Source organism: Indicator indicator, chromosome 1 (assembly GCF_027791375.1).
Source record: "Indicator indicator isolate 239-I01 chromosome 1, UM_Iind_1.1, whole genome shotgun sequence".
NCBI lineage: Eukaryota > Metazoa > Chordata > Aves > Piciformes > Indicatoridae > Indicator > Indicator indicator.
In genome coordinates, this window is record NC_072010.1 from 32,112,594 (window position 1) to 32,130,421 (window position 17,828).

The 17,828-nt window shown below is 45.3% G+C and overlaps 1 protein-coding gene and 1 non-coding gene across 2 annotated transcripts in view; one reads left to right on the forward strand and one right to left on the reverse strand.

Moving 5' to 3' along the window:
* The first annotated feature begins 135 nt into the window (after positions 1-135).
* On the forward strand, positions 136-271 carry LOC128975036 (small nucleolar RNA SNORA31). Its single transcript, XR_008489335.1, has one exon. It is a non-coding gene; the product is annotated as a small nucleolar RNA SNORA31 (small nucleolar RNA).
* A 9,278-nt stretch (positions 272-9,549) lies between these two features.
* Positions 9,550-17,828, reverse strand: part of GTF2F2 (general transcription factor IIF subunit 2) — a 102,063-nt gene continuing 93,784 nt past the window's right edge. The window contains exon 8 of the mRNA XM_054384440.1: positions 9,550-9,684. Coding sequence (XP_054240415.1) covers positions 9,565-9,684 — 120 coding nt within the window. The 3' untranslated portion in view covers positions 9,550-9,564. The remainder of the gene's footprint in view (positions 9,685-17,828) is intronic.

Here is a 17,828-nt window from a genome sequence, read left to right on the forward strand (position 1 = left end):
CTGCCACAGTTTTCTGTGCTTGGCCAGGTGTCAGAATGGCCTAACCTTGGCCAAGGTGTATTACAAAGCAGGTGCATGTCTAGGTGTGAGACTTAGGGAGTGCTTAACTTGCTGTTCCTGCTGTGGTGTCAGGAACTGCATCTGTTTGACAGCCTTGGAGCAAATGGCCGTTGCTCCTTGGGTTCTTGCTGAGATGCAACAGTAACAGGTTCCTTGCGCTTTCTACCTGCCTGACCTTGTGGCAGTCTGGATTGAATAAAGGAACACAAACACCCTTGCAGAGCCCCAGCTGTTGCTGCTGACAACATGATTGTATGTAACTGATTGTGTTGCCTTGAATTGCAGATCATTAACTTGGTTCCTACTGTGGTGATGGCAGAGCTATAGGGGGCTAAGGTACCTGAAAGGGGAGGGTGTGACCCACTTATCAGTTGTTGATCTGCGAGGCCTTGGGCATCTTTGCTGTCGATTTTGGCCCCAGTGCTGAAGGCCTGAGGTTGGAGGTAGGTGTCTACGGGGCTGAGATAGATGCTGCAGCAGGCTGGGAGGAGTGAGATACTGTCTGTGGAGGTGGAGGCTGGGAGGAGCCAGTGTCTGTGGAGGTAGGAGCACAGCATGCCCCAGTTATCTCAGAGGTTCCTGTCTGGTCTAAATGCACCCAATTTTAGTTCTGTGTGTTCTTCATTTACATAACTTCTTCAGCTTTCCCACTAAACAATCTTGTGCCAGCTGTGCTGCTGGATGAGGTACAATTTTGGTGTAATCTGAGCAATGTAAATTAATGTTCCTCTGCCTTCACCCAATGGGGCTGAGTGGCAGGGAGGCAGGTTCAAAGTCCATACAAAAGCACTAGGAGCCAAGTCTGCTTTCCTTGCAGAGGGTTTATTTAATTGGGTCAGGTGAGGCTGTTATTTTACCCTTCCTGTGGTAACTTAAAAACTGGGAGCCTTCAAAGAAAGGAAGAGCACTTGCTTTCAGAGTTGCTGATGTGGCCATGCACTCCCTCAATACCCCAGCCTCCCATTTCTGGTGAGTCAAAGTGTTTGAGCAGAGCAGGTGTGGGAGTGAGGACAGCTCTTTCCCCTGCCTGGCTCCTTAGGCTGGGACTGGGACTGCTGGGCACAAGCCTGGAGCAAATTGCTGCGTGGCAGCTGCCCACAAATGAGGTGCTGCTTTGAAAAGCAGGTGCTTAAGAGCATATCTATAAATATCTGAGGGGTGGGTGTCAAGTGGAGGGGCCCAATCGTTTTGGTGGTGTGCAGTAGTAAGACAAGGAACAATGGATAAAAACTTGAATTTAAAAGGTTTCACCTCGACGTGAGGAGAAACTTCTTTACAATGAGGGCGCTGGACGGAGCACTGGAACAGGCTGCCCAGAGAGGTTGTGGGGGTCTCCTTCTCTGGAGACTTTCAAAACCCACCTGGATGCATTCCTGGGTGGACTACCCTAAGTGATCCTGCTTTTAGCAGGGGGGTTGGACTCAATGAGCTTCTGGAGGTACCTTTCAACCTCTAATATGCTGTGATGGTGAGCACATCTTTGCTGTTGGTTGAATGGCTCATGGCAAACTGTGTGCCGTCCTATCTGTGCTCCAGGCTAACTGAGATACTTAATTGGTGTGTGCAAATATGCCTGACTGGTGGGTTACATGCTCCTATCAGTCTTGTATGCTTTTCTGCATGGCAGAGCTTCTGATGGGAAGTCTCCCTTAAGCCTGTTGTAGCATAAGTGTCCAATCAAAGGCTCTTGAGATGCAGGATTTTCTCCTGTAGAAGTGTTCTTGCTGGTGGCTGCACTGTGCTTCCCTAAAATGCATTGCTGCCTTCTGTTTCTTAGGGAAGAGGGCAAGTCTTGCTGCTCTGCAGTGTCAAGCCATCAGGGAGAAGAGATTAAACCACACTTGATTGCAGGGCAGGATTGGGGGGGGGTGACAAGCACTGGTCTCAGCCATACTGCCGTGGTAGCTGCCTGCAGTGGATGCAAGGAGAGGGAGTCAGGATCCAGCTCCTTGTGCTGAGAGTTGCTACATGCAGCTAAGTGGAAGGTTTGTGGCTGGCAAATGCTCTTGTCAACAGTGATGCAACTCTGAGTTGGAAATGGAAGTCCGGATTTCCTGGTAACTGAGTTCCTCTTCTCATTCTTCATTTCAAGCAGCAGTTTCCTGGGTCTGAAAAGCTAAAGGTATTTGAGAAAGCAGATTACTTCACACTGCTGTGATGCTACAAGTTTGGAGTTACTGAATTAATAAAAATCCTGTCATGACAAGTTAACCCAGATGCTGCTTAAACACAGCCTGAAGTGAATGACAGCTTAGAAACCTTTCCCCATCTTGTTTTAAAACATAGTTACCAGGCTTGTATCTCACAATCTTGGAAAGCTGTTTGTCTGGAAGGGCTGTGAAGCTGGGAAAGATCCAAATACCTTTTCCTCCAAGCCTCCTAAAGTGTGTTAAATAACAGGGTAGAAACCTTTCCTCTGTCAGCTTGGCTCTGCTTCTGCACCCACTATGAGCCAGCTGTTGGCAGGGTTAAGGAAAGCTGATTGCTTATTAAGGCAGGGGGACACAAACCTCTTTAGTTTTGTACTTTTGTTGTTGAGGGAGTGATATGTTGGGGCTGGAGGAAGCAGCTACTGTGCTGGGCATGTGTTCCACGGTCCCTTTGTCCTTTCACCCTTCTATTCCACTCTTCCCCCTCAACGCCTGCTCTTTGTCTCACTATTTTGCAGCCCCACCTGGGTCTTGCCTCATCCAACAATTCAGTCTTGTTTGCCCTCTCAAAGCATCCTCACAGTGTCTTCAGCCCACTGCTGCAACAGCTTGTTGCTCCTTGGGCACCTGTTTTAAGGAGAAGGGGTGCAGGCTTGGGCATGTTCATGCGGTGGAGGGAACATCTGGTGTGCTGGGAGGGGTCCTAGTGTGGCCATGGGGAGCTGGTGAACACTGCCTGCCTCTTGGGTACCCAGCTGAGACAGCACAGCTCCAGCCCTTGGCTTTCCTCACTCAGGATGGGCAAGTGCCAGAGCCCAGGTGGGTGACAGTCTTGGAGCCTTGTGCATCACTCAGCTTTGGCACAAGGAGAAGCTGCAAAAGGAAATTTTTAAATTAATGGATGTACAGAATAAAATTTGGTTTTGGTTTATTTTTTTCATGTGGTTTAGTTCAAGGCCAGGACAGACTTGTAAGCTTAGGACATGGTCATTGTCAGAGATGTAAAATTACTTGGTTTTCAACTTGTTTCCTTCCCTTAGCAAGTCTGACTGTTGAGCTGGCCAGGCCAGCCTGCTGCAGCCCTGGCAGGTTTCCATGGCAGCTATCTAGGGAGGATGTTTTTGTGAAACAGCACTAGTATCTTTGTCAAGATATCTCTGCTTTCTCAGGTGCTGCTGCTGGCTTGGAGCAGGAGCCTTCCTCCACTCCTGTGGATCGCCAGCTGCACTTCTGCTCTGCAGCCACCTCCCCTGGATGCAGTTGTTGTAAACTGGGCTGTTTTGCCCTAAACCAGCCAGCAAGTAAATATCTTGCTACTAGCCTACAGTGGGAGAGTAGCAGTTAAATGCCATGTTCACTTAGCTTGGATATGAATGTCAGTAGGAGGGAAAACTTACCCAAGCCTGGAAGTCTTTGCCATAAAGAGCCTCAGATCCATCGCTGGGGGTGCAAACATTCTGTTTTGTGGTCTCTGTGCCTTGGCTGCCTTTTGGTTGAAGCTGCAGCTGGAAGCTGTTGTGCAAAGATCACAGCCAAGTAGCTGTGGTCAGGACTGGGGGCCTGAGGGAACCTTTTTTGAGTGCTAGCAAATGCTGGCACCCCTGAAGTGTGTTCTGCAGGAGCGTGGCAGGATGTTGATGTGTGTAACTGCTGGGTGTTTGAGACATTAGAGCTGCATTTGTAACCTTCCACTTCTGGCAGAAAGAAGCCAAACACCCTAGGAGACCCTTTTAGACTATTTTGGTGCGTGATACCAACCTTTCCCATGAGGCTGACTGTGGTGGGAATAACGATAAACAGTTGTTTCTCTGCAGCCCTCCTGTTCTCCTGGAAGCCAACAGCTGGGATTCTCCTCCTTGTCTGTGCCCAGCAGTGGTGGAAGGAAGCATTGCTGGCATTTCAGAGAGCAGCCCCCTTTCCCTGCCATCCTCAGCAAGGTTTGGGCATGCTGGCAGTCCTGCCAAAGTAGTGCAGCTGTTTGATTTTTATAGGGACTGTCCCAAAAAATTAGATTAGGATTCAAGGATTAGCTTCCCAAATTCTTTGCAATAGAATAGTCAAGAAAAGGCCATGTGGATGCTCTCTCCTTGTTCACTGTGGATGCTCAGCTAGCAAAACCACACTTGCTACTGGAATAGTCTGGTTCAGGGGCTGGGGTTCATCTTTACCTACAGCTATGTCTGCACCTGAGCCAGACACCTTCAGCTTCTCTAGGTGAAGCAGGGCTGTGGGCTGCAGCCATAAAATTGCCTTCTGCTGTTGCTTGGTCAAGCTGCTGGCAAAAGGGCATTTGAGGGCATCAGCACAGCCTTTCACCCAACAGCTTCATCTGCCCTGGCAGCCACCTCCTGGCGAACTGCTCACTCATGGTGGGGCCAAGAGTGCTTTGACCTCCATAAAACCACCTGATTTTTAAGCCAAATGGGCAAGAGAGCAGCTGTCCACAGGCTGAAGGGTTTCATGGTCATGGCCACCTTGCTTACTGTGGACAGGGAAGCCTTGGAAAGGACATGCAGGAGGAAGACCTCATAGCTGGGGGTGCCTGGTCTGGTGGACCCTGCACAGATGCAGCCCTTCCTGCTTGCAGCCTCTCCCATCAAATAGCCTCTTCATAAGGCTGGGCTTGGCTGGGTGGAAGAAGCCTTTTCAGGAATCTATGCTGGGTTTATGTGAGCCTTTCTGGAATAAAAAAAAAAAAAAACCAGAACAAATTTAAATTAGATGTGTGAAGCCCAGGGCAGGTTGGTCTCATTTCCCTTCCTCATTGCTGTCAGCTCTCCCACCACAGACATGGAAGCAGCTGGATGGGTGCAGGCACAGCCGTAGGCAGCTGTAGAAGGACTCTTCCATCATTTCTTCACTGCTTTTAACCAAGCCTTTAGCCTTGCTTGTTTCTTTGGTACTCAGTAATTGGTCTGGCAGCTACTGAGAGCCTTCCCTGCCTCCTGGAGGTGCTCAAGTCCCTCTTGTCCTATCACCTGATACTAGAGAAAAACTGACGATCCTCACCTCACTACAACCTCCTTTCAGGTAACTAGAGACCAGTGAGGTCTCCCCCTTCAGCTTCTTCTTCTCCAGACTAAACAATCCCACTTTCCAGTTCACCAGCTTTGCTGTCCTTCTCTGCGTATGTTCCAGTAACTCAATGTCCTTGTGAGTGGCTCAGAGCTGAACACAGTATTCGAGGTGCAGCTCACCAGTGCTGAGTACAGGGGCACGATCACTTCCCTACTCCTGCTGGCCACACTACTGATACAGGCCAGGATGCTGTTGGCCTTCTTGGCCACCTGAGCACATTGCTGGCTCATGTTCAGCTGGCTGTCAACCAGCACCCCCAGATCCTTTTTTGACAGGCAACTTTCCAGCCACTCTGCCCCAAGTCTGTAGCATTGAATGGGGTTGGTGTGACCCAAGGGCAGGACCTGGCACTTGGCCTTGTTAAACCACATACAACTGACCTCAGCCCATCTATCCAGACTGTCCAGATCTTTCTGTGGAGCCCTCCTAGCCTCAAGCAGATCAACACTCCCAAGTTAGTGTCATTGCAGACTTGGCGAGGGTGCACTCAACCTGGGTGACAGGTTGGACTTTGATGATCCTTAAGGTCTTTTCCAACCTTTTTGATTCTGTGATTCTGTAATTCCCTTGTCCAGGTCACTGATGAAGATAGAACAGGACTGCTGTAAGTTCAGCCACGGGTGCTTGCATCTCACTCATCACACAAGCCCTAGGTATGGTTAGCTGCATTTATTGACCCTTCTGGCTTATAGGTGCCCCATGTTTCTCATCCAAATGTATTTAACAATTCCTTATTTAACAATTCCAAAATGCAGTGAATCCAAACTTTTTTTGAGTTTGATGAAGGTATAAGTGTGAGGTGTCCCTGCCCATGGCAGGGGGGTTGGAACTAGATGATCCTTGTGGTCCCTTCCAACCCAGACTGATTCTATGATTCTATGGTAAGAGCTTGACCTCCTTGAACCAGACAAACAGTGTGAACCTTAAAGACTCTGAGTGCTGAGCTCTTCTGGAAAGGGCCTTTTTTTGAGCTTTCCTGTTGGAGTTTGTCATCCTTATGTGTATAATTAAACACTGATAAAAGGTGACCCCCACAGCCTGGTAGTTACACACAGTCTTCGTTAAGTGAGCCAAGAAAGAGTCTTCCAATTCTGCCACTAGTACGAGAAATGAAGCAGATTGTACCCAGCCACAGGTCTCTCAAAAAACTCAAGCAGCAGAGCTGTTTTGCAGGTGAGCCTGGAGCAATGGTCTGCTCTGATACTGTGTTGTCAAAAAGAACAATTTGTTAGGAGTCAATAAATGCAGTGACTAATAAAAATACCATCCTGGTGACAGGGACATGTGAACAATATTGGTGGGCACAGCTGAGACACACAGGAGCTATGTTCATCTGGAGCCAACTCCAGGCAGCTGGTGAAGACAATACATAGCTGACTCAACACATGGATGACTTTTAGGGAGCACTCACTGGGATTACAGCAGCTAGTGAGCTCTGATCCCACCCTGAGCTCTGTCTCAAAGACACAGTGTCAGCAGCAGAGGTCTCGTAACCTCATAACTATTTGCCAATCTGCAGCAAATATTCACGTTTGGTGTTTTCTGCTCCTGTGCCTCATGCATTCCTGCCTGTCTCACTGGTGGCCTCCAGGCTGGCTGCAGGCAGGGGAGTGGAGGAGACAGGCAGATGTTTACAGTTGTGAGGTGCCAGAGAGGGAAGCAGAGCAGCCTGTCCCATGCTGGGTTACAATCCACCCCTCTTCCTTGTGTAGCAGTAGCAGCCTCCAGGCATGCACCTTCTCACCCATTCCCAGCCCCCTGGCATGTGATTTCTCTCCTGGGGCAGTTGTATCACTGTTGCCTTGCACCAGCTTAGGTCCAAGACTGTACCAACTGGGTTTACTGAGTATGAAATCTGTGATGACTCAAGGAACTGGTCATTTTGGAGAAGTAATGCTAGATGAGATGTACTCAGTCTCATTTAGTGGCATCTACATTTAGCACATTGATACTTCTCTTACTGTACCACTGGCAGTATAGACACACTAGCAGTGTATCACTAGAGTATATCTGCTAGGATACACTCCATGGTTTTGATTATGCCCATAAAGACCCAATTTTTGCTAAAAAATACAACCCCCCTATAAAATGGTGTGCTTGGTACACCTTCCATTACTCCTAAGTAGAGGCCTTGTTCAAAGGCACTCTGTAGATCAGTAAAGTATTTCAGTTATCTGACATTTATGCTGGCTCAACTTAAGACAAATTGTGAAGCAGTATACTCAAGTGAAACCAAAAATACAAGCAGATCCAAAATACCTTCCTGCTAAGCTAATCCTGCTGAGGATCCCATTAAAGCTAACATTTTTGCTCCGAAATGGCACAGTCATTTTGACCTATGGTGCTGAATTACAAGACTATTAAATCAGGACTGCATGGCATCCTGCATGGTTTTAGAAGATCACCTGAGGAGCAATACAAGGTAGAAGTTGACCTAAACTCTCTAGGTACCTTAGCTGCTCAAACAGCACCAGAATGCAGCAGAGGAGCCCAGCTCTTGAAAACCAATAGCTGTCATCCTACACACTTGTGGATGCAAGTCGCCAGAGGACTCAAACAGCATGTGTGCAGGCTCTGGCTGGTTTTGGGGAGCACATAATGTACCATGGCATGACATGAAGGCTGACTTCCTGGGTTCCTGTCAGCATCCTCAGATATCTCCTGCAGCTGTCCACAAGCTGGGTCCTGCTTGTAGAGCCTGAAGAGACAGAAGTCAGTGGTGATATTTATGAAAGCACACAACCCTGGAACACAACTTGGCTTTTCAAACAGCCTCCGCAGTCCACCTCTTAGGAACTGGACACTCCATGCTATGGAAAGCTGAGCACCATCAGGAAGCCCATCTGTAGAGAGATACTTAAAACAACTCTAGAAAAAAATTATCTGAACAAAATTGGAACGTGTGGCTTATGCATAAGGGGTCAGAATTATTTGACAAACCTCTGAAGGCAATGGATACCCCTCCAAACCTTTTGTTGCTTCTAAGTGGGATGTTTGTTTTTCATGCACACCCGTTACATTATACTATTTGCAGAAGTGATGCACGCATCTGAAGGACCTGAGGGCATGTAAAAGTTGTGCTATAAAACCTCACCTTCTGCTTTATTTACAAATATACCAATGATTTTTTCTCCCACTGTTTTCTTTGCTCTTGAATTAACATAAAAGCTTTGAGAATATAATTAAATAGTCCTCCCATTTTCCTCCCTGCTGCCCCCCACTAAAGGATGCTGAAGAGACAACTCTTGAACTCTGCATTTCAGAAATGCACAGTGGAACAGACATGGGGAACAGAAACATGGATAAATAATCTTCCCCAAAATGGAGACACGGGGAACAGAGACATGGATAAAACATTTTTCCCCAAAACACATGGAAACCCAGTGGCAATGCCAACAATAAACACATGGTTTGAAAAACTACTTGATACCTGTGCTAGCTAAATCACAGTATGTGTTCAATCAATAATGCAGAACTTTGTGTGGCAGAAATTAAAATAATGCTTTTATTGATGCACTTAAACATCAACCATAGGTATCATCATAAAAAAAGCAAACCAAACCAAAACCAAACACAAAAAACCAGAAGAGTATTCCTTGTTTTACCTAATAGACAGGCATTTAATCTTTTTTTGTTTCTTTGTTTCTCAGTGATTACCTGGAGGGGACTGTCGTCTTTCCACTGACCTGTGAACCAAACAGGCCTTGCTTTAAGGTTTTTTTAACTTGTTGATTTGTTCCCATGAAGTCTAAGGACTGTTGAGCACCATTTGTGGCTGTATTTTCCAAAGCCTTATCCCAAAAGAAGCATCATGTCCATTCCATCAAAACTATGCACAACGAGTTGTGCATCTTGAAAGCCTTGACAGATCCCAGCAGAAGAGGGGGTATTAAACCAGTTCTACTGGAATGCAAACCCACAAAGCTACAGGTTCCTCTAGGACACATTTTCCTTCAAAGTCATTAAGGCTTGGAAAAGCCACAAAGCTATCAAGAAAAAGTAAGATCATAACTCAAAAGATTTCTAATAAAGATAAATCTACTACAAGCTTATTCTATAAATAGGTTTTCTCTTTTTTCTGTTAAAAGACAAAAAACACTGAAGAGAAACGTACAAGAAATATTCCTTGGGGAAAAAAACGAAGCTACGGAAAATGACAAAGGATCAGCTGCTTTAACTTTAACCTGGCAGAATTGTGTTGCACTCAGTCCTGTTTGTAAAACCCACCACAGTTCTCTCAGTCCAATCACTAATTCTCTCTTCGTAAACACTTTTGTTAATCGCTCTTCTCTTCTCCTTGGTAGTGTCTGTATTCTGGCTTCAGCTCCCATGTGTTTTTGTGGGTCCCCTTCACATTGTAAATGCCTATTTCTCTTAAAATTTCTTTCAAGTATATCTGAAAGGAAAGAAAAATTCAAATTACACAGGCAGGCAACTGTCAGTTTGTGCACGGTATCACATAATCTGCTCAATCACATCGACCTGCTTCATCAAAACGACTGGGTGGACAGCAGTGTTGGTTGACTGGCACTCATTTGCACAGTAATGACTCTCATAGACTCCAACCCCCAGGCACCAAAGGGATTAGAGAAACCTGGGTGTAATGCCCAGTGCAAGCAAGTCCCAGGGATGCAGCATTGCAGGACTCAAGCCCCAGCCCTGATGGAGTGTGGAGACGCAGGTACTAGCTACAGATGCTCTGTGGGCTGCCAAAATGAAGCTCCCAGCACCTCTGGAACAACGATGCTAAGGTTATTGCACACATCTTCCTCCTGCTGGAATCCCTCCACCTGAGCTAAAAGCTCTTGGCTTTTCATCTTGCCTGGCCTGGGATTGTTTTGAAACTCCCTGTCTTATTCTGACACCATCAAAGCCCTAAGTTGTTTGTTTTCATTCCATTTTGCAAAGCTTTAAGCATTTTATAATGGCCTTGTTTTCAGAGGAGGACTGAATAGGTGCCAGAGAATTTTCTAATACATTTAAATATTAAGGTGAGGAAGAGAAATTAAAAAAAATTGCAAACTATGATACCAGCAGTATGACCTTTGACACAAGACAGCTCACTAATATCACCCTCTTTTACTCTTTATAATAAGCTACAGTCATTTGCCTCATTTTTTAAAGAGCTGTTTGCCTGCTTGTTTGTTTAAATACTAATCAGGACTGACTCGAGTGGATTGCCATGGCAACAGCAGACCACAGTTTAAGAATCCCTACATTAAATTCATATCTGCTTTAGTCTGAGCAATTTAATCCTTTCTGAGTGCATATATTAAATTGGAATACAAGGGTTACTAGAACCCTTGAATTTTCTGTTACCTATAGTTCTGCTAAGTACAAATCTCATTATTTGTTGATATGATAGGAAAAGAAGAAAAGCTAATTGCCCTGTCTCTTTCTTTCACTCTTCCCATTTTTCTGCTAAATGGAAAAGTTGAAAAATAAATAAAGAGCATGTTCTCAGTCTGTAAAAAATAGTCTCTTTTACAGAACAAAAAACATCAAAAGCACCAAAGATATGCCACTGTCTCCCCCTGCTCCTGCCTGGTCTGCTCAAGGAAAGCTCGAAGAGGGGAAGAAGGGAAAGAACTGGACAGTTAGGGTTCATAGGTGAAAGGGCTGACAGACATTGCAGGCTAGAAAAACCATCACGTACACACACCTCTTCATGCTTTCCTTGTTTGTGTATCAAAACAGTGTTTAAAGAAAAAATCAAAACAAATCCCAAATATCAAACCCTTAAACTCTTACTCTAAAAATTATTCTATTTGTAAAGGAAATCAAGTCATTTTGGGAGTGTTGAAACCAATCATTATTTTCAAGTACACATCAAATTTACACAGAAAAAAAAAATTCAGATCCCACACTAATTACCAACACTTCATTTGGACTCTGTAGCAAAATTATTCTTAAAGCCTATCTTCAAGCAATGAGGGCTGTTTGTCCAGCAAGTAAGAAAAAGAACCAAGATTGCATGCACAAACTAGTTTCTTAGGGTCTTTTCTTTTCGGTTCATTTTGCACAGTGGGAATGGCTCTTCCAGGGTGCACGATGCAAACCCCAGCAGGTGGCAGCAGGAGATCAATATACATCTCTTGGCACACCTTGCCATATCTCCTTCCTCTACTGCAGACATGCTGTCATTATTTCAGAGTCAGGTACCTAAGACAGTTTGTACTCAACGGCAACAGCAATTAGTCTGACAAAGCTGTTGCTGTGCAAAGCAGGGGTGGTGAGGGCAGGTGAAAAGAGCAGTTTGCAGAGGGGTGGGTGTAGATGTTTGCACCTGCACAGCCATGGCTTGGCTTTGCAATCCTTGTGCACGCATGCCAGGTAGCTTTCAGTAGTGTCACCGACAGACACTTCAAAAGACAGCAGCGTGGGTGGAAGAAACACTCTGGCTCAAGGATAAATTCTGCTCTCGACCACAGGGACAGATTAATGAGAATTGGAAAAAAACAAAATACAATTGCACTTAGCTCCACAAAGTACATCCATAGGCAGTTCCTGGGCTGAAAGACCTCATCTGTGCCCGGGAAGCCAGGTCACAAGGCATGACAGTGCTGCAGCGCTCTGGCAGAACAAAACATCTACGGCTGGATGGTCCACAGCTCCCAGTGGCTCGCTGCTGTGCGCTGGCAGTATCTCTGGGTGACATCTTGCAAAAGGCAGTTCTCACTACCCACCCAGTCACACAATGAATACTTTTAATTTAATCTAGTTTTCAGACTCAATTCCCCAGGCAGTTCTGCTTCTGTCTGGGCAAAGCTCCCAAGAGTTTGTATTCAACAGCCTAACAAAACAGAACAAAGCCACCCCGAACCGAATAGTGAGGTAACGTCTGTGCCATAGTAAGGACACCTCAACTGCAGCAACTGGGGATTTGCAACATATTCCCATTTGCCCTCACCACTGCAAGGAGAAACAAAGCAAGCAGTGCTTTGAGGGAGGGCAGCTGAGAGCATAAGCCCCCAAAATCACAGTATGTGCACAGACAACACTGAACTGTTGGAGTTTTTAGACAACTACAAATTAGGGATAAGTCTGCTGTACTGTACCATATTTGAGAGCAAGTGGCTTGAAGAGACGAGTTTAGGAGATGTTTTTTTCCTGCAGAATCACTTCTCCTTCCAGAAATCAAGACCCTCCACCTGGGGTCTACATTGTGTCAGCTTGGCCTACGCATCTTGAAGCATGCTTAGTCTGACACTGTATCACCAAGAGAAACCCCCCACTTCCTCCAGTGATGCCAAATACTGAATTTTAGAGCCTGGTGAGTGCTAATCTAGGGCCCACAACATCGTTTCAGAAAAGGATTAAATATGTTTATATAGATAAAATTCTAACACAGAAGCCAATATGTAGATAATGTGTTTGTGTATTTCATAGAATAGAATCACAGAATCTTAGAATGGTCTGGGTTGGAAGGGACCTCCAAAGGTCATCTAGTCAAACCGCCTCTGCAGTCAGCAAGGGCATCCTCAACTAGATCAGGCTGCCCAGAGCCCTGTCAAGCCTCACTTTGAAGATTTCCAGGGATAGGGCCCCAACCACCTCCCTCAGCAACCTGTTCCAGTGTTCCACCACCCTCATAGTAAAGAACTTGTTCCTAACATCCAATCTAAATCTACTCTTCTCCTAGTTTCAAGCCATTTCCCCTCATCCTATCACTACAGGCCTTTGTTAACAGTCTCTCTCCATGCTTCTTGTAGGGCCCCCTTCGTTTAAGACATTCTCTGCTCTGTTAAATCTTTCCTCGTGATTTTTTTCCACAAAAAGTGAAATGTTAGAGAATTACAGGACAAAAACTTCTAAAAGATGCATTAGCTTCCGAGGTCTGAAAACCTTGCTGAAGAGCTTTGAGGGGAAAAAATCCCCACACTGCATAGGATAACAATTTGTTAGGGTAACAATTATTTGAAGATGAAGTAGAATTAAAAGAAAAACAAAACTTGCAAACAATCTACTTCATTTTGAAAAAAAAAAATGCAGATCATATGGAGCACTGGTTCCATTTTTTCACAAATATTTGATTGTTCACATAAAAAGCGTATTATGTTCTCAGCCATGAAGCCCAAATCTAGAATTACTGCAGCATTTCCAGAAAGCACTTGGTATTTACATCAGGTAGGTGGCCATGGATATGTCTGCTACTGCAAATTCTTATTTTTCATTAAAAAGGAAAACAAATAAGCCTAGGTTTCCCTAATATAACAGTAGTTTCCTTTCAGAACAGAATTGTTTTGTGATTTCACAACTGCAGAATAAAGATGGCAGCAATTTCCCAATATATTCCATAGCAAGGGTTTAATTTGCTATTTACATTTACCATTATGTAAGAAAAATACCCTTATTTATTTGTTACTTCACTAACAAAGATGCTAATTCCCTTAGACAAACGTGTTTTAAAGATTATCAGCCAGTGATGTAAGCACCTAGAACTTCATTTCAATGTGAGCTGAGGAGACAGCAGCAGCAGCAGCACATTTTAGCTCGCGTCTGAAAATAACCTCAACATTTAGAAACTCAGAGGAGAAATTACATACCCAGGCAATCTTAGACACTATGACAGAAAATAAAGCAGTGAACACCCAGCAGAGATTAATTAGTATTCAACCTCTGTACAGCAGAGGGAGAGCACACCTATCCACCTGTTGGCGTTGGACTTTTTCTTGTCAGGTAGAGCTGCTCTGTGAACAATAAAGTCACAGTGGGCATTAGGAACACATACTTCATTTTCAGGAAAAAAAAAAAGCAAAAGCTGCAGATCAGGGATTGAAGTCTGCAGCACTAGGGATGCTCACAAAGAGAGCAAACACTGGCTAAACAGCAGGAACCAAGGCATAGTGTTTTTGAATGGAAATGGATGCCATTAGCAATTCCTGCAGAAGTTTATAATGGGAACTCAGATGGGAAATTAGAATGGCTTTAGATGAAAGGTAGATGACATACTGAAAGGTAGTTTTGAATTTATCACCATACTGGCTACCTAGTAGATGAAGAAAGGCATCAGAAGAGGATTCTGGTGATTTATTTTCTCAGGATATCCAGGTTGAGGAAGCTGGATAGGCAACCAATATCTAAGGCAAAAGCCTATCTGGAAAGGAACATGAGGTCCATGGCACACAGCTTTGAAGCTGACACTGCACAGCTCACTCAAGGGAAAAGGGTTTCACAGTTTGATTGAATCTCAAGGGGCCCCACAGAATTTTAGCCACCAGTAGAGAGAGACTCAAGTAACAAACACAGACCATAGAATGGTTTGGGTTGGAAGGGACCTCCAAAGGTCATCTAGTCCAACACCTCTGCAGTGAGCAGGAACATCCTTCACTAGATGAGGTTGTTCAGAGCTTTGTTGAGCCTGATATCTCCAGGGAGGGGGCCTCAACTACCTCTCAGGGCAACCTGTTCTAGTGTTCCACTACTCACAGTAAAGAATCTGTTCCTAACATCCAACCTAAATCTGCTCTTGTCCAGTTTGAAGCCGTTGCCCCTCATCCTATCACCACAGGCCTTTGTAAACAGTCTCGCTCCACCCTTTTTGTAGGCCCCCTTCAGGTACTGGAAGGCTGCTATTAGGTCTCCCGAGAGCCTTTTCTTCTCCAGGCTGAACAACCCCAGCTCCCTCAGTCTGTCATCACAGCAGAGGTGTTCCAGCCCTGCAATTATTTTTGTGGGCCTCCTCTGGACCTGCTCCATCAGGTCCATGTCCTTCACATATTGAGGGCTCCAGACCTGGACACAGTACTCCAGGTGAGGTCTCACCAGAGCAAAGTGGCAGAATCACCTCTCCAGATCTGCTGGCAATGCTTCTTTTGATGCAGCCCAGGATGTGATTGGCCTTCTGGGCTGCAGGTGCTCACTGTTGGCTCCTGTCCAGCTTCTCATCCATCAGAACTCCCAAGTCCTTTTCTGCAGGGCTGCTTTCTGTCACCTCATCCCTCAGTCTCTATTGATAATGAAGACTGTTTTGACCCAGGTGCAGGACCCTGCACTTGGTCTCGTTGATCCTCATAAGGTTCAGATACAAAGATAAGAGCCCAAATAACATGTTATGTTAGATCAAATTAGCCTACGGTTTCCTTTTAACATATCTGTATTGCTGCAATAGCTGAAAAAACCCCAGAGGCTAGGATTTGCTGAGGTAGAAGGTACACAGCATATGATATATTCAAGAGCATACGATGACAGCAGAGATACATAGACAGGCACAGAAATTCATCATAAATCTAATAGAAGTATGCATGTGAGCTATTTTGCTCTATACATCTAATCTAATAACTATCCTACACATCTAATCCTTAGGGCAGTGACTAAGACAAAAATTGAATAAATCTTGTCCAACTTTTGGTGCTTAATGAGGAAATGTGTCAGAAACACAGCTTTTCCAGGCTACTTTGAGATAATGCAAGAGGTAAATCACATCACAGGAGGAAGGAAACTTTTGTTCTTCTCATGGCTTAAGTGGGAGATCTGGGTGACTATTTGTAGCAGAAGTCATGCTGGATGGGATAAATCTGCACCTATCTGTGATCAAGATAACTTTTTTTTGTACCTGGAGCATCTCTCTTACAAGGACAGACTGAGAGAACTGGGGCTCTCTATCCTGGAAAAGAGAATATTGAGAGGGGATCTTATAAATGTACATAAATATCTAAAGGGTGGAGGTCATGAGGATGGGGCTGGGCTCTTCTCAGTGGTGGCCAGTGACAGAACAAGTGGCAACAGGACCAAACTAGAAAACAGGAGGTTTAACTTGAACTTATGGAAAAACTTCTTTACTTTGAGGGTAATGGAGATATTGCAACACATTTCTTCTCTGGAGACTTTAACAACCTACCTGAACATGTGCAACCTGACCTAGGCAAACCTGCTTTTGCAGGGGCATTGGACTAGGTAATCTCTGGAGGTCCTTTTCAAAACCTTACCATTCTGTGCATCTGTGAGATTGTGCATCTGTGAGACAGTGACTGTCATACCTGTATCTTACAAAAAATCCTCAACAACCAACAAACACCTTAAAATTTTCCTGCCACTCCCTCCATATCTTCCTCCTGTTCTTTCTCCTTCTCAGCTCTAATGATCCACACACATTCTGTGCCCTACACATATGGAGTTGACTCATTAGATAAATGAATGGAGACACAGATACATTATCCAACTAGTTTCTTCCAAGGTACTAGAACATCACGAACCTACATGTATTTGAATTGGGTAACAACTTTGTGCAGCTTCTTAAAGAAACAGATTGTGCATGTTACATAAAATTCTCTGACACAGATCTGCCTCATTCTAAACACAAAATGAACAAAACCAGTAAGCTTCTCCATTCCTCCATCTTTTACAGAGGAATACTTTTTCCATAATCCAGCTGTCACTTCTTCTCCCTTAGCTCTAACAACTTCTGAAATTTTTGTTACATTTAGACTCACAAACATAATCAGCTGGTTTGAGAATAGATATCGAAGTCATCAGTGAAAAACATCAAAAGCACCAAAGATACATCACATGTCATTGTCTCCCCCTGCTCCTGCCTGGTCTGCTCAAGGAAAACTTGAAGAGGGGAAGAAGGGAAAGAACTGGACAGTTAGGGTTCATAGGTGAAGAGACTGACAGATACTGCAGAACACAGGGTACTGAGGGAACTGGCAGAAGTGCTCACCAAGACACTTTCCAGCATTTACCAGCAGTTGTGGCTCAGTAGGGAGGTCTCAGCTGACTGCAGTTTGGCAAACATGACTCCCATCTGTAAGAAGAGCTGGAAGGAGCACTCAGGGAACTGCAGACCTGTCAGTTTGACCTCAGTGCTGAGGAAGGTCACGCATCAGGTCATCTTGAGTGCCATTATGCAGCATGCGCAGGACAGCCAGGGGATCACAGAATCACAGAATTGTCAGGGTTGGAAGGGACCTCAAGGATCATCCAGTTCCAACTCCCCTGCCATGGGCAGGGACACCCTCCACTAGATCAGGTTGCTCAGAGCCACATCCAGCCTGGCCTTAAAAACTTCCAGGGATGGGGCTTCCACCACCTCCCTGGGCAACCTGTTCCAGTGTCTCACCACCCTTACGGTGAAAAATTTCTTCCTCATGTCTAATCTAAATCTCCCCTCCTCTAGCATCCAACCCCCTAGTCCTGTCACTACCCAATGCCCTAAAAAGTCCCTCCCCAGCTTTCTTGTAGGCCCCCTTCAGATACTGGAAGGCCACAAGAAGGTCTCCTCGGAGCCTTCTCTTCTCCAGACTGAACAGCCCCAACTCTTTCAGTCTGTGCTCATAGGAGAGGTGCTCCAGCCCTCTGATCATCCTGGTGGCCCTTCTCTGGACACCTTCCAGCACCACCAGATCCTCCTTGTAATAGGGGCTCCAGAACTGGATGCAGTACTCCAGGTGGGGTCTCACCAGACTGGAGTAGAGGGGGAGAATCACCTCCCTCGACCTGCTGGCTGTGTTTCTCTTGATGCAGCCCAGGATATGATTTACTTTCTGGGCTGCAAGTGCACACTGCTGGCTCATGTTGAGCTTCTCATCCACCAGCACC